This window comes from Vitis riparia, chromosome 1 (assembly GCF_004353265.1).
Source record: "Vitis riparia cultivar Riparia Gloire de Montpellier isolate 1030 chromosome 1, EGFV_Vit.rip_1.0, whole genome shotgun sequence".
Taxonomy (NCBI): domain Eukaryota; kingdom Viridiplantae; phylum Streptophyta; class Magnoliopsida; order Vitales; family Vitaceae; genus Vitis; species Vitis riparia.
Genome location: NC_048431.1, coordinates 19535067 through 19551680, shown reverse-complemented (window position 1 = coordinate 19551680; position 16614 = coordinate 19535067). Strand labels below are relative to the sequence as shown.

General features: G+C 36.6%; 1 protein-coding gene across 3 annotated transcripts in view; it reads left to right on the top strand.

Moving 5' to 3' along the window:
- LOC117924420 (ADP-ribosylation factor GTPase-activating protein AGD4-like) overlaps positions 1 to 16614 on the top strand; it is an 81624-nt gene that overhangs the window by 59681 nt on the left and 5329 nt on the right. For 2 of the 3 annotated variants that reach the window (XM_034843045.1, XM_034843047.1), the window contains 5 exons: positions 208 to 426; positions 1811 to 1897; positions 1994 to 2257; positions 9013 to 9134; positions 12782 to 12872. In XM_034843045.1, the coding sequence (XP_034698936.1) occupies positions 208 to 426; positions 1811 to 1897; positions 1994 to 2257; positions 9013 to 9134; positions 12782 to 12872 (783 nt within the window). Of the gene's footprint in view, positions 1 to 207; positions 427 to 1810; positions 1898 to 1972; positions 2258 to 9012; positions 9135 to 12781; positions 12873 to 16614 lie in introns of all 3 variants that reach the window. The other variant, XM_034843044.1, reaches the window with a different exon arrangement.

Below are 16614 nucleotides of genomic sequence, written 5' to 3'. Positions count from 1 at the left end.
GGATGCTACATGGATATCACGTATCATGACAAGGACCTAATTTTCTACATGAATAACAGGATTCTAATGTGTATTTTTTAAAAAACTATAGTCCAATATTATGCTTTATGTCAAAGTTGTGAGTATATATGCTGTTTAAAATTTCTGGAAAAATGTTGTGATAATGGTTAAGCTAGAACTCTTTGTCTTGTACTTTTTTGGCACTAGGGATCTCAACCAAACTATTCAGCTGGTTCAATGGAACATAATAGCAGCATGTTCAGTAGATTCCGCTCAAAGCACAATAAAGCATCATTACTCAATGAAGAAAACTTGGGTTGTCATACTGTTGATCTCCGTACTTCAACAATAAAGATTGATGCAGAAGATTCAGATCTGCGGCTTTGCTTCAGAATAATATCTCCAGCAAAAACTTATACATTGCAGGTGAATGATTTAGAACAGGTCATTTGATTATGCCCCCAAATGGTTTAGCATTTATGTTTCAGCCAACTTGCTAAATGTGCCTGACCAAAAAGTGAAGAAAAAGAAGGGGAAGCTTATCACCGTATTTACTGGTTGAACATCTAATTTACACATGTGGTATTGGACTGACCATAGTCCAAAATCCCAACCTACCAAATTATATATTTTTTTTTTCCTTTTCCACCCTCGTATATTTTTATGGAACCACCTTGAAGAACATAGTTGATTAAAAAGCTTGAATATTTAGGTTTTTGCAATCTTAGTATGGGCTTAAAATAGTATTTGGTCATTTAAATTATTCAGCTAAGCTAGTGGCTGTGACTTTTCTGGCAACTGGTTGTGGTGGTTCCCTAGTGAGAGTGGTTCTTTGTGGTACTAGGTGATTAAGAGTATCTGTAGAGTGGGATGTGAACTTTGTATCAGAACTGCATACAGATGTTCATTTCCCATATTCATTTCACGGTTGTTGTTGTCCGCAGATCTGATTTGGGGATTGTGGTGGGGGGCCAAATCCTTCTATGACATCTTTCCTCTTCTTATCATCTTGTCTTGGTTGAGAGGTTTCCTCATTTCTGGCTTTTACAATTTAGGCATTACTGCCTTTCTTGGAGCTCTGACTTGCAGAGGAGCTTAAGAAACTGTTAAATTGATAACCTTGCTTCCCTTTTATTGTTTCTTCATAACTCTATTTTATTCTTCTACATTGGATGAGAGGTGTCTGGGTCTTGTCTTCGACTGGTCTTTTTCTTTCTCTTTCTTTCTTCTTCTTCTTCTTCTTCTTCTTCTTCTTCTTCTTCTTCTTCTTTTTATTTTTTCCTGTTTTTCCTGTTTGCATGTGTTTTTGCCAAGTCAATGGGGTCAGCTAAGACTCCAAACATCAGAGCCTTGGCTTGTTTGGTCGTTCATAAGAATGTGAATGCTGATGATTCACTCCAGCTCAGAGCCCTTAAAGCCATTAGCTCAGATTGTTGCTTGTGCCTGGAGAGTGGGAGCATATTGACCACCTTTTCCTCCATTGCTTTCTGCGCCAAGTTTATGGTAGATACTATTATCTTTAGTGGAAATTTTGTGAAGAAATCCTAGACACACTGCAGATTGATGATGATTTTCTTTGAGAGTTTTGGGAGAAATCCTAGAGGTAGAACTTTGTAGTAAGTCGAGTGTTAGAGGAATTTCCTAAGTGGAAAAAAAAATTGCTTTTTGGGTATGTGTTATAGACCTAAATTTTACTGCTCATGTAGTAATATGGTCATGCGGTAAAAAGACAGCTGCTTGTTTCTATTTTCCCTTTTCATGGATAGATGAATAAAATATTGGGAGTGTTCTGATAGCCTACTTTGTGCAGGCCGAAAATGGAGCAGACAGAATGGACTGGATAAACAAAATAACAGGGGTTATTGCATCCCTTTTAAATTCTCACATTCTGCAACAGGTATATTTTAATGAAGCTTTCTACTTTTTCTATATCATATGGAGCAAGTATAAGCATTGAAGTTCTATCTAAAAGAGTGATTTATATAAACTGCAGCCGCACCCTGGAACAAAGCTTCTAGACAATAATGACTCTGCCATTAGTGCTTATGACGTTCGATCATTAAATGGTCTTCCTGAGGATGATCTGAAAGTCAATCAAGCTGATAATGTTTCTAAAGTTCTCAGAGAAATTCCTGGAAATGATCTTTGTGCAGAATGCAGTGCTCCTGAACCTGATTGGGCATCTTTAAATCTTGGCATTTTATTGTGCATTGAGTGCTCTGGTGTTCATCGGAATCTTGGTGTTCATATTTCAAAGGTACACTATTTTATAAATTAGTACTTTAATTAACTGCTTTCATTTTTGTTTCATAGTTACAGTTGCCTGTAGTTGCTCTAGAACCTGTTGATAATACTATAGAACCAAGGGAGGTGGTATATATTGTTTTAATAAGATTGTTTAATGCAGAAGCCATACTACTTACATTTGTTTTGTGTGTGCTTGTATTTAAATTTCCATTTTCAAGGTTATAAACGTTGATGGTCTAGGAATATGGGACACCTTAACTTGGGATGTTTAACAATTAGCAACATGCCACATAGCACAAGGAAAAAAAAAACGAAAAACCATGACACAGAAAAAAGAGTTGTCAATCTTCATGAAATATTTGATGGAATTTTTTAGACAAGTAACTCAAAAAAACATCCTTATTGAATGAGGTTGGATTCATGTTGTAGCATTGCTAAAATGTGGAATATTTTTGCTGCTCTCATAAAGGAGTAAAGAGAGTACTTGGGTTCTCCCAATAACTAAAAAGTGTATCATGCCTGAATCTAACTGGGGTTCGCAGTGGTGGAGAAACTGTAGTCATCAAAAGTTTATGCCAAATGGAATATCTGTGTAAGCATTTCTCATATATTTATAATTAAAAGGGGGTTCCGCCATTTTAATTCTCATATATCTTTTGTATGTAACTTGTGGAGTTGGGCTAGATTGTATATTGGAGAGGAATCCTCTTCACTTATAGGTTTTTTGGAGTGGTTGGCATCCACTTAAGGGCTGGTGAGGTTTTTTGTTTCAAAACTTGCTCTTAGAGGTTTAGGCTACCTTGTATACATCTTGTATACTTTGTGGTTGTTTGCCTTTTGATAACATACTTCTTGTTTATTTATCAAAAAAAAAAATAGCCTTGTGAGATTTGATTACAATCCCAATAATTCAAGAATATTCAATCACATACAAAACACTAGCTAGATACGAAAAATCACTTATTTGTAGATGCAAAAACCACAGATCTGTCATTTGTAACAAAAATCCACTAAATATGAAAGAATCATATATAGTTTTACTTGGCCTGGATGCTTCTACCTCACAAGTTTTACACCAACTAGAACTTAAATGTATTCTTCACGTCCATGATGTAGCACACCCTTGTGGTTCTTAATGTATCACTTCAAAGTTGTATTTTGGCTTCGCGACTTAAATCCTTGACCTCTACCTTTCTTCCCCAAAGGGTTTGCAAAATTCTTCGAACAAGATCTTAATTTTTGGAGTTTTCAAAATTAGGCTAAAACAATGCCTTCAAGTTTTTATCATTATTTCACAAAACCCAAAATGGATTTTAAATGAATTTTTTAAATCCTTTTTATTCCTAAACCCTAGGTCTTTAGTTGTATCCATTTAGCAAAAACATATTTTGCAAAATTATAAAATTTTGAACTATTGAAAAAAAAAAATCCAAGGAAAATATTTGAGGCGCTTGAGTGTCCCTATAGTGGATATTTGAACGTCTAACCCATTTTTCATATTTTTGTGCTTTTGACCACTTGATTACTCCTAGTTGCTTTCAAGCATTCATAACTTGCCTAATAAATCTTAATTGCGACTAAATCATGTATTATAAACATTAATGTTTTGTTCTAATTCCAAACTTGAAAGCTACTTATTTGAGCTTCCAAATTATGTGTCTTCAACTCAAACATGTCAATATAAGACTCATGATGGTGAAGCTGTCTCGAACCAATAATCTTTAGCGCAAAATGGTCAACCTGAACAAATATATTTACATGTAGCATTGAGAGGAAGCCGCCATCAACTACTAGTAAGGATTGTACATTCTTAAATTATATCATAGTAGAACATTTACCATCATTTTAGTTCCCTTAGGGCTTGAAATATCAGTCTTTATTCTGTTGCTTCAGTTGTTGGCAATCCCTCCTTAGATGAAGACTGTTGGTATTAGTCAATATAGTCACAAGCTGAGTTTCTCAACATGAAGAGTAGAATTCAAAATTAGAATAAGAAAAGATGAGATAGGAAAGAAATAGGAGGGTGAGCAAAAAGATTAAAATTTATATAAGGTCTGTCTTTAGTTATTTAATACTTTTTTCTTTTTTATCAGAAACGAAGAAAATTATATTAATAGAAGAAAAGATACAAGAGAAAGAAGAGATACAAGAGAAATCTTTAGTTATTTGATACTAGTAATCTTAAGATGGTAAAGATGCAAAGTAACTCTTTCCAAACACCACTACCCACACCCCTCTACCCCCCTCCCCCCTTCCCCTTTTCAGCCTCATGTATTGATGCCACACATGCCTATCTTGGTTAGGCTACCATAAAAACTCCTAGATGTCACCCCTTTGGTTAAGAGATTGAGAAGTTGCTCTTTGGTTTGTACAAGAAGAATATAAGTAACACCACTATTTAGGCTTTCCCTTGTACATTCAACTCTTGAACTTGATTATGGCAATATTTTTATTCATTTTCATAGGTGTCTCCCAAACAGAAGGGTAGAACAAACCAAATGATGAAAAGGGCTCCCATCACTTGAAATGAAGTCCCTCAGAGAAAAAATTCTAACAAGGTGGTTCGTGCTTTGTCAACTGATCTGCTACCCGGTTGGCTGATTTAGGTTTCCATAAACGAAACTCCCTTCTTTTTGGAGAAATCCAAAATGTTTCAAATTCAAGCATCTTCCTCATATAATCAGTTATTTCTTCTCCCAAAAAATAAATTTGCAAAAATGAAGGATATTTCACTCGCTATTAAGTGAAACTGCTTAATCAACATCAGTGTAAGCCTCTGCCCTCAAATGGGCATGATTACCAAATGGAAGTCCTTTTTCTGGGAGAAGAGTTTAAGTAGCAAAAGATCTTAAAATGCTCTTTAGATGAAAGGATTTGAGAGCATGTATGTATCGATTAAGTATACCATATATGGAATGTTGGGACAAGTATGTGCAGGATGAATAAGCATCCCACTTCTACCATCTACCAGTGCCTACTTGTTCATCATCATTATCTGCCCTGTGTTTCACAACGTGGTATGTGCCAATAAGAACACCAAAGCCTTTGTGGCACCAGTGGTACACAGAAGTCATGACCTGATTGTAGATTCAGTGATTCAACACTCTTTAACATATCCACCTCATGTAGAAGATTGCACTTATATATTCCTTTAGAGAGATGAGAATAATCCCCTTTCTAGACCTAGCAAGTAGTAACTTCAATTCCAGGAATACTTTAACTTGCTGAACTCTTTTAACTACAACTTGAGCCAATATCATTTTGGCCATCATTATATCATCAAAAAGGACATGATCTGCAATCTATATGTACCTGTAATCCTAGGATGCCAAAGTCAATCTTGTTCTATTAAATGCCTATAAATACATCCACCAAATAAGGCCTTCATCAAACAGACCCCCTCAAGAGCTAACCACCTCATGCTTAGGTTCACACATTATCCTAATTAGTAAATGGCCTGTACAGAGTTCTGCATGACCTGACCAAAGAAAATTCTTTAAAGGTTCTTAATAGAGGTGGCAACTAGAAACACTAGTCATTGTCTAAAACAAGAGAAGAAATAGGTAGGAATGTACACTAGGCAAGATCAAATTGACACAATCCTCCCTCCTAAGAAAAACTCATCATGTCTTTTGTCAACTTTTGTGAACTTAAGCTTTTGAAATTCAAAGTGTAAGGTTTACCTCCAAAAGGAAGGCCAAGATACTCCAGAGCCACTTGTTAATCCCACAAGGTACACTTTTAATAGATGTTAACTCAAGACAAGTGCTTTTGTTAATTTTCATTTTTGGATAGAAACCAAAAGCTTTAAGGATGATACTTAGATTAGTTAACTTGCCTTATGCTAAGGTTGAAAGGATCTATCGTGGGGAGACAAGCTCTTGTACAATCTCTTTCCCCATCTTTATTCTTTTTCAAGCTCAAGGGGTCTTCCTATTCCTAGCCTACCATCCTTTGTGCATGGCTCTCCCACTTGAAATTTTGAATTCTGAAGAAATCTTTTAGATTGAGAAATTGAAGATCTGTTAGACCTTCTGTTGTCTTTCCGAGGTGTCTTTCTCTCTCTCTTTCCCCACCTGATGAAACGTATTGAACCTAGGGGAGTTAGTTTCTTCTTCTCTAAATCTTTCTTCAAGCACTTTTTAAAGTTGATTCACTTTCTATTTTCCTCCAAGGAAAACTTGTTTGAAACTTTGAAACTCACCCAAAACTTGGGGCTTTTGCTTGGCTGGTGACTAATACAAATGTAATATAGGTTATCTGCTTCAGTGAAAGAAACCTCATTAAGTCATTAGCCCTAATTTCTGTATTTGATGCTCATACAGTTGGGAATGTCCTGGCCTTTCTCTTCATTTCCTTTTTGATCTGGAACTGACAAAAGCTGTTTTTAGTAACAGGAACAGCCTTTGTAGCTCCCAGAAATGTTTCCATATGATGATTGCCTCTTTTTAAGTTTGGCTGGAGCCCGTAATATATGGGTGCAGGGGGAAGTGGAGCAGCTATTTTAGAGACCTCATGAGCTGTTTGGCTGGATAGAAATGTCAAGATCTTTGAGGATGGGAAGAGAACAATAATTGAATTGTGGGAGAATATCGGTGCTCTCACATCACTTTGAATGCACATTTTTTGCACCAGAAGCAAAGAGTGAGGGTTAATTGAACTTGTTGTATGCCTAATTTCACAGCTAGTGTGGTGGTCACTTTTGAGTCCATTAGGGGAGTCAAGGATTTAATCAGATTGTGACCAGTCTCGAATCATATTCATTATCTACCCAGTACCTTTAGGTGCCTGTTGTATACCTCCTATATGCTCTGGGCCTGCTATTGGGCACCCTGTTTCTTTTAATATGCTCTTTTCTGCGTCTTTGCCTATCAAATAAATAAATAAATAAATAAAATAAAAAATTATCTACACAGTACCTGTTCTGAAATCATTGTCTGACTAGGGATCTCATGGGAGCATTCTCTTGTAATTGGATAAACATCAGCCCTCTCCATAAATATTGAACTCCATAAAAAAATTTCTGGTCATTGAATTTCTATCAAACCTCGAGACAACTTTACAGCCTTCACAGGGAAAACCGGTGGAAGATCTAATTAAGAACTACTTGAAAATGAATTATGGTAGGGGCTAGAAAATCAGCCTAAAGAGCTCTTCGTGATCCACTAAAGCAAATCCAGTAGTATTTGAAAGACAATTTAAAGAGCTCTTTATGATCTCATTGTTATTGCCACCCTCGATTACTCTCCTATCAGTTGTCTCATTCTTTCCTCAAAGTAAGCACCCTAGGTCCCAAGGTACAGTTTATGTCAATTCCTCTATTTAAATGAACTCCCCCTACAGTTACACAGTACACATGCTTTAGCAACTGAGGGCACAAAAATGGGCAATTGGGAAGACCTGAACTCTTTTCCATCTTGAGACCTCATATTGGCAAATCGGAGCCACGCATAGCCCAATGACATCCATGGCAGAGGCAACAGTGAATACCAGCTGCATTAACATCTTCTGAAAGCCAACAAACTAGAACCCAACCCTAAGGAACTTGATTGCAAATGTCACTGCAGCAAAGTTAGTTGTTATGACTGAGCACTTACTTTACCTCCTATGGTAATGTCACAGCTTCTACCACCTTATCCACAGAACTTGGCGTAGCAACTGCCATATGTGGAAGCCTCAACAATGACATCCACTAAAGCAGCTAGCTCTGATTCTAACATTTGTGACAGTGGCAGATACTGAGGACCTCATTTAGCTTGCAACATGCCATCACCTATGCCAAAGTTGAGTTTCATCGTCCACACCCATGGAATAGTTAGCAAACTCTATTCACAAGTTTACCCTAGTTCTACATTTCTGTAGTACAACAGAGAAACTGGGAAAGCCAATGAATTTGTTGCTGTTTTTTAATTGATAATTCAGATATTAATGGCTTGATCAAGAACTCTATCCATGAGAGTTCTGCAAATCTCTGACAAGGTGTGGTGTGAATTGGGATGAGATGATCCATCCTTTCCATATACGGTTTTTAGATGCTGGAGAGAGTCATCCTCAACCTAGACTGAGAGTGGCCATGGAATGACATGGAATTCTTGAAGTTTTATGTGTACACTAATTATTTTTTTATTTCTTTTTGGCAAAATTTTTACTGACCTTTGCCCTGCTGTCCATTCTGCAGTGCATGGTTCCCTTGATTTCTTGTATATTACACTCATGTACGTTTGTCCTGACTTTCAAGAGATCTGACAGAACAATTCTATTAAAAATATAGCCCCTATATGTTTTGACTACTAAAATATCAATGGTTCTAATATGGTTTCAGCAATGAAGTTTTTGGTTGAATAAATTTTAAACTGTATTTTAACTTCAATGTATGTCCTGTTAGGGATAATGTCCCTTAGCCTATAACTGAAAGGGAGGGAGGGAGTGAGGAAGAGAAGCAGAGATAGTGCCATTGTATCACCAATTGTAATGTAGTTTGGGCAATGAAATTTGCAGCTGAATACACTCTACTCTGTGTCTTAAGACTCAACTAAAAGTGCACCCTCCAGGGGATAGTGATCCTTAGCTCATAACTGACAGGGAGGAAGGAAAGGAGAAAGGAGAGGGCCATTCTTCACTGTATCTTAACTCAAAGCATGCATTGCAGGGGATATTGAACCCTTAGCGAGAAAACTATACAGTATAAATGTATAATCAGTGCCCTGAATGTGAAATACTTACAGGAATCAACAATGAGGGTGATATTTTTTCTGCCAACTGCAGGTAAGATCTATCACATTAGATGTCAAGGTTTGGGAACCTCCCATCTTGGATCTGTTTCGCACTCTTGGAAACACGTATTGTAACTCTATCTGGGAGGAACTACTACTACTTCAGAAGGAAAGGTAAAAGATCTCCTTGATTTAAATTCTACACGAAGATTGGATTATGGAATTGATTTTATTTAAATATGGTCTTTTCAAATTAAGCTTCTTTGTGGAGTATGTGGCATCGAACATCTTTGAAATTGTAGATTTGTGTGTTGAATCACTGGTAGGATCGAGTTTATTTATATTTAATTTGATTCAGATATTTCTATGATTAAATAATATTCTTCTCTTGCAAAAATCTCCTAGTGGTGCACAGTGATTCACTAAACTACACGCAGCTTTATGAATTCTTATGAGATTGTATGAATAATCATGTTGAACGTCCAAAGGAAGCACACTTGAAAGAACAGTGTCTCTCATAGAGGCAAAACCATCAGCAGTTTCCCTACTGCACTTACTACATATGTCAGGCAATATTATTTGTACTGTCTAAAAGAAAATACACTTTAAATATTGTGTTCTCTCATAAGAAACACAGTTATTCTCAATTTAAATTGTAACTATTTATAACAGAGAAACTTTGTGGGCTAACCAGCAGCATAACCCATGCAGTGCAAGAGATCTCATCCTCATCATCTCACAAGCTGTATCACATTCCCTTCCTTGAGTTTCTAACTTACATCAAATAAATGAAAATTTGACATTAGAGTGACAGCATAACAAATTATTTCCAGATTCAGCGTCATAGAATCTGTTTATATTCAATTGTTTGTTTTCCTGAACTTGAGATCTTTCCAAGAGTGAATTCTTTGCTAACTTAAGTATCACAAATAGCTTCAGTATGGATACAAGAGTGATGTTTTGTTGACTAACTATATTGGTTGTCTTACTCATTGTCAAGTTAGCATTTGGGTTCTTAGGACTTTAAACAGACTCCTTCTATCCTTAAGACAATTTTTCAATCAACTGAGACCTTTCTATTGAAAATACTATTCAGATGAGCCTTGAGGTTACTATTGACATGATAGTCACTTACTGTAACGATGATACTGTACATACACAGGCAAACCAGTAATACCATTGCATTGCTGAGGAACAAACATATAATGATGAAAGGAAGTCCTTTTTTATAACCCATACAAAAACTGCCATTAAATTGACCTAATATAAGCTAGGTGGCTACTGTACCTGCTCATGAATTAGTTTTCCTTTCATGCCTTGTTAACTTTCCCTAAGCAACACAACAGAAGGTTGCTCTATAAAAACCTCCTCCTAAAAATCGCTGTTAGAGAAAATAATTTTTGATACGATGTTAGTTGAAAGGCAATCTTGGATTCAATCATGGATAGAACTACACAAACTGAATTTAGCCTATGGAATTGTGCTTATAAAAATATATTGATTTGAAAGTTTCTGGTCCGCTTTCCCATACAACAAGCTTTTCATCTCTATATAGTACTTGATGTATACAAAGTGCATATTTTGGGGAGTTAGCTCCAATGTACATTTTGGGCTAGAACCCCTCACACCCTAATCTGTTGCATGTTTCCTCATGGAAGAATATAGTGCCTGTTGGTAAAAAATTTGAAGAGAAATGGTAGATAATAGAAGAACAACATTATGGTAGAGAGACATCTGAGAATAATATAAAATTTGCGTTCAAATGTTCTAAATGGCAGTGATACCTTGTTGATGTGCAATTTGAAGGTTAAGAAGAGACCTAGGAGTGACAATGTAAGCAGAAGGCATGCTCTGAGCCAAAAAAAAAAAAAAAGAAAACTCTCTTAAGTTGTGATTCTTACTACACTTGAAATGATTTCCATTTTCCTTTTCATGGGCTTTGAAGAAATAGTGACACAAAGAAGAGGGATCCTGATAACAAAGGAATGGTATAAACCTATTGTTATGAATTTGTCTATAAAAAATTTGAATTATTTTCTCAAAATCAACTCCATATTTGATTACAAAAATTATCAGGCCTAGCCATTTTCAGGTAATTGCAATAAATAAATAAATTATATTGTAATAATTTAATTGAACTAGAATTACCACTTATGATTAATGACCCAAATTTTTCAATCTTATAAACCAATTTTGATCTATATATTTTTTGTCATGTTCATTTAAACTATTCCTTAACAGTTATGCCAAATAAAATAAATATGGGATTATGCAAAAATAAAATAAAGTGGGGGACATCTCCATTTTTCTTTGACACAAAGAGAATGTCTATCTTCCTTTTCTCAAAATTTTGTTCAAAATGCTCTGATAAAAAAAATGTACAAAATGCATAAATCTAAAAGTATGAAGTAGGCCCCTAAGGCATGGCTTAGGTAGCAAGTGGTTGATGTAGGGATAGGAAAGGTTCCAGGTTTGATTCCATAAGAAAATTTTTATCTCTATTAGATAGACATTAGTAGTTGATTAGTAGAATACCACAACTGATCATCCAGAGTAGACAATGGCTTATAACAAACAATATACTAGGTAGTCCTCAAAACTACTTTGGTATATCCATATCCATCGTTGAGGTATGGTTGCTCTTAACCAGTGTGTTCTTTTTGCCTAAGGACCTCATGTTGTTTAGGAGTACACTGGTCTATAACAAGAACACAACATAGGCACAAACTTATGGTGTTAGCTGTGGATGTAGTTCCAACATAAAGTCTTTAAAATCTTGCAGATAAAACTGAAGTCGGTAACTCAAATTATGTATCTCATTGAGATGAAGATATCTGTGAAGACATCTGGTTTGAGAAAGATTGGGTCGGTAACTGTGGAAATGGCACTTGAAAGTTGTCAGTAGAAGCATTCATGAAGACGAGATTGTAGTGCATAGAACACAAACAGAAATGTAGCTAGGTTTGCCACAAAGTTGGCACAAGTAAGGTAAATGTCCTACATCCATTTTTATGAGCTCAAAGTATCTCACCAGACATGTATTATTAGGGCACCCCAGGAAGGGTCATTGCTTTTCTAGTTTTATTTCACAACCTAATGGTTGTGGACTGTGGAACTTTTTAATGCTTAATGATCTGCTCATGATATTCCTGTCTTGTATGCTTCTAATCATTTATCTAGGTGGAGATTTCTTTTGTAGTGTCGTTAATTTTTTAAGGTCCAGTTGAAGGAGCGCTGTCATGGACTCTGCTATCTTTTAATACAACTAATGGAAAGATCATAATTATGGCAAAGAATGGAAGCTTTCCTATGTTGCTCTAGTTATATATAGGAGAGTTGACCTAGTCATATGTAGTAGAGGTATGGGGTTTATGAATTGTGTACTCTCCTGCCAAGAATTTTCCACTTGCACTAATCAAAAAAAAAGAATTTTCCACTTGCTAAGTTCTACCATGAGGCAGGATCTACAGAGGCACTTCACCAGGAAACTATTGTCTCTAGTGCTTACTACTCTTTGACTGCTAATGCTGATTTTGTTTTCAAATGTGTGATTTCAACTAAAAATATGATGAACTCATGTTAACCACTCATGTACATGAGTTTAAATTATTAATCTATTTTAGATACTGGAGGAATGAACTCATGTAAACAATCCTATTATATGATAAACGGATGAGCCAGTTGCAAAGTCAGCTGTTTCTGTGGACTGTAAATGGAGTAGTTTTGAAAGCACTTACGGTTTTAAATCCCTTTAATTTTGTGTGTGTGCAATCTTATGCTTTATAGTTCCTTATAATTACTGTTGTAATAATATTATGCAGATTAGGTGAATCAAATGTTTTCTCCTCAACAGTTATGAAGCCATGCCCCAAAGATGCAATTCACCAAAAGGAAAAATATATTCAAGCAAAGGTACTTAATTTAGTTCTTGTTAGTCTTGTATGGAACTGTATATTCAATTATTTAGTTTCTTTTCAATGTGATCATAGCTATTTTACATAACAATTTCCTTATGGAATTCCAATTTTATCCTATCCTTTCTCTCACATACACTCTATTTGGCTAGGACACCTGGATGTTTTCATTTTGTGTCAACAACTATATATATTATCAGTCAGACTATTCATCGATATGAATTTTAAGTACAAAGGATGAGAAATCCTTCCAAAATCGAAAGGATGATAAAAAAAAGGAGGAATAATCGAACAAAGTATTGAGATAGTTCATACCAACCAAGTATAAAACAAGAACATGGACAAGATATGCAACAATGTACAATTTAATGGGTAAAAAATCTCGTTTAAAAGAAACTATTTTCTTAGTTCCATGTTTGGCTAACCCATCTACAACTTCATTTGTTGAATGAGAGGACCAAGAGAAGGAATAACCTAAGCTACTAGCTAGATCAAATATTTGATAGTCATATGTCATACTTCCAAGGACCTCTCTCCGACTTAGATACCCATGAGATTGCTACAGTGGGCTTGGTTGCCTAGAGCACACCCATCAAAGTTTAACTTAATCAAAACCAATGGAGGTGGAGTCCTTATTGAAAACATTTTACAACCTACCATTTTTTACCTACACACCATGTTGCAATCAAACTATAGAATATTCAATTGAGTGTGCTGAAAAGCTACAGTAGAAGAAGCATAAAAGGGCAAATAGAAATGTAATCAAATTCCAAATAAATTCTAAGGTCCTCTATATATCCTAAAAAAATTGTTGCATTCCTCTCCCTAAACAATTCGTAACAATTCGAGGGAAGCCACAAGCCAAAGCATCCTTCGTCTAATAGTATCCCAAATCCTCTAAAAGAATAAACAATGTATCTCTCACACTATTGAAAGGAACCTAATCTATTCCAACAACACTAAATAACCTATTCCTTAGGCTCAAAGTCACTAGACAATGTAAGAAAAGATGCTGAATTGATTCCTTGCTCCTTAGGCACATAACACAACAATCCAGGTTGAGAACTTTGAAAGACCTCCTTACTTGTAGCAAATCATTGGTGTTAAACTTTCTTATTGGCCTCTAACAATGCAAGGGCCTTAACCTTAAATGCAGCTTTAGAGTTTCAAATGAAATTGACCAAAAAAAATCAAGAGTTTGGAAAGAGCTAAAAACAAAGACTTTTACAAAAATTAAGTTTGGGGAATTCAATGACTAAATTCTCTGATCCTCGAAGGAAGGTAATAAATCCACGAAGATAAGAGATAACATGAGAAGTTCAAGTTCTTCAATTTTTGAGTTATTGAGGTTTCTATGAAACTGAAATTCCAGTTCAAAGAGAAAGAAGATCTAGAATGGATGAAATGGAAGAGCCTCTTACTCTTACAATTATGAGAAGGGTAGGAATTTGAGTGCAAAGTAGCTAACCTCCCAGCCATAAATCTTCCCAAAAGTGAACCTTTGCAACATCACCTATAGAAATATGAGTATAACTTGAAAATCAGAGAAAACTTGCAAAATGACTTTCCAAGAACCAGGGTGTGACTACCTTGATTGTGTCAACAACTATTCATGTCTGAATAACTCACCAAGTACACATCTAAATAGAAAGTTAGCAATTGTGTCCCTGTATATGCAGATGAGGACACATCCAACAAACAAAAGCTTCATCAAGTATCTAATCTATATTTTAGAGTCCACTCACTGCCACTAGTTGAAGAAGGCTCTATGTCATTTTAAGGTCCTTTCTTCTGGTCATCTTCAAAAATGACTGTCTGATGGATGATATTCCCTGGCATAGCTGATATAGATGTGCTACATTACTTTTACATAAGTAGTTTCCGGTTAAAGTCCCAAATATGTAAAGTGCTTGATAAAAGTGAATAAAACCTTATCCCTTCTGGGTTAATCTTCTACTTATTTGTGAAATTCCACATTTTTAATTAAATAAGGTGTTGTCTGTACATACTTTTGTCTTTACCAGTTTTGAAAATTAAAATGTTTCTTCAATTATGTTTTTATTTTTAATAATTGTTTTCTATTTTTATAGATATTAAATATTTTGGTAGTTCAAATTTTGTTGAAAATCAATAGAAAGATTAGGCTCCCACGCTTGCAACTACTTAGATCCCCGGGAAGCTGATGAATTGGAGATGCCTTTCACTGAGGAGGAAATCAAACTTGCCCTGATGGAGATGAGGGGAGACAAAGCTCCAGGCCCGGATGGCTTTACAGTGGCCTTCTGGCAAGATTGTTGGGATTTTGTGAAGGAGGAGGTGGTGGAAATGTTTAAGGAATTCTTTGAGCATGGGTCATTCGCCAAATCTCTCAATACTACCTTTTTGGTCCTTATCCCTAAGAAAGGAGGTGCTGAAGACTTGGGGGACTTCAGGCCAATCAGCTTGCTTGGGGGCCTGTATAAACTTCTAGCCAAAGTCCTAGCTAATAGGCTAAAAAAAGTGCTGGATAAGGTGGTTTCAGTCGACCAAAACGCTTTTGTGAGAGGGAGACAGATTTTGGATGCTTCTCTAGTAGCTAATGAGGTGATTGACTATTGGTATAAAAGAAAAGAGAAGGGATTCTTATGCAAGCTGGACATAGAAAAAGCCTATGATAGCATCAATTGGAAATTTCTTATGAAGGTTCTTCAGAAGATGGGGTTTGGGGCTCGGTGGATGGAATGGATGTGGTGGTGTATCTCTACGGCCAAATTCTCTATTTTAATCAACGGGGTTCCAGCTGGGTTCTTTTCAAATTCAAAGGGGTTGAGGCAAGGAGACCCCCTCTCTCCATACCTTTTCGTCTTGGGTATGGAAGTGCTCAGCAACATGATTAGACGGGCGGGTGAGGGGGGTTTTATTTCAGGCTGTAGGATGCGGGGGAGAGGGGGGATGAGCTGACTGTTAGTCATCTTCTCTTTGCTGACGACACTCTCATTTTCTGCAAAGCTGAGAGTGAGCAATTGACCAATCTAAGTTGGATTTTGGCTTGGTTTGAGGCTGCCTCGGGCCTTAGAATTAACCTGGCCAAGAGTGCTCTATTTCCGGTGGGGGAAGTGGATGAGGCGGAGGAACTAGCGGCTGAGCTAGGTTGCAGTTTGGGGGCTTTACCCACTGTGTACCTAGGGCTGCCCCTTGGAGCCCGTCATAAAAATTCCCGTTCTTGGGATGGGGTGGAGGAGAGAATGAGAAGAAGACTAGCCCAGTGGAAAAGGCAATATATCTCGAAGGGGGGAAGAATTACTCTCATCAAGAGCACTTTGGCCAACATACCCATCTACCTCCTTTCCCTTATTCGCATTCCTAAGGCTGTGGCAAGAAGGATTGAAAAAATCCAAAGAGATTTTTTGTGGGGGGGAGGAAGATTAGAGGGGAAAGCTCACTTGATTAATTGGAAGGTGGTTTGTAGCCCTAAGGAGGAAGGGGGCTTAGGCATCCGAAAGCTAGATGTATGGAACAAAGCACTTTTGGGCAAATGGGTTTGGAGATATGCCTATGAAAAGGATAATCTTTGGAAAACGGTGATAGGGGTGAAATATGGTCAAGAGGGATGTGGGTGGAGGACTAAGGAAGTTAGTGGGCCTTATGGGGTGGGGTTATGGAAGGAGATTATGAAGGAGGCGGATTGGTGTTGGGAGAGCATGGCTTTTAAGGTGGGGAAAGGGAATAGAGTTTTGTTTTGGACAGATAAGTGGTGTGGC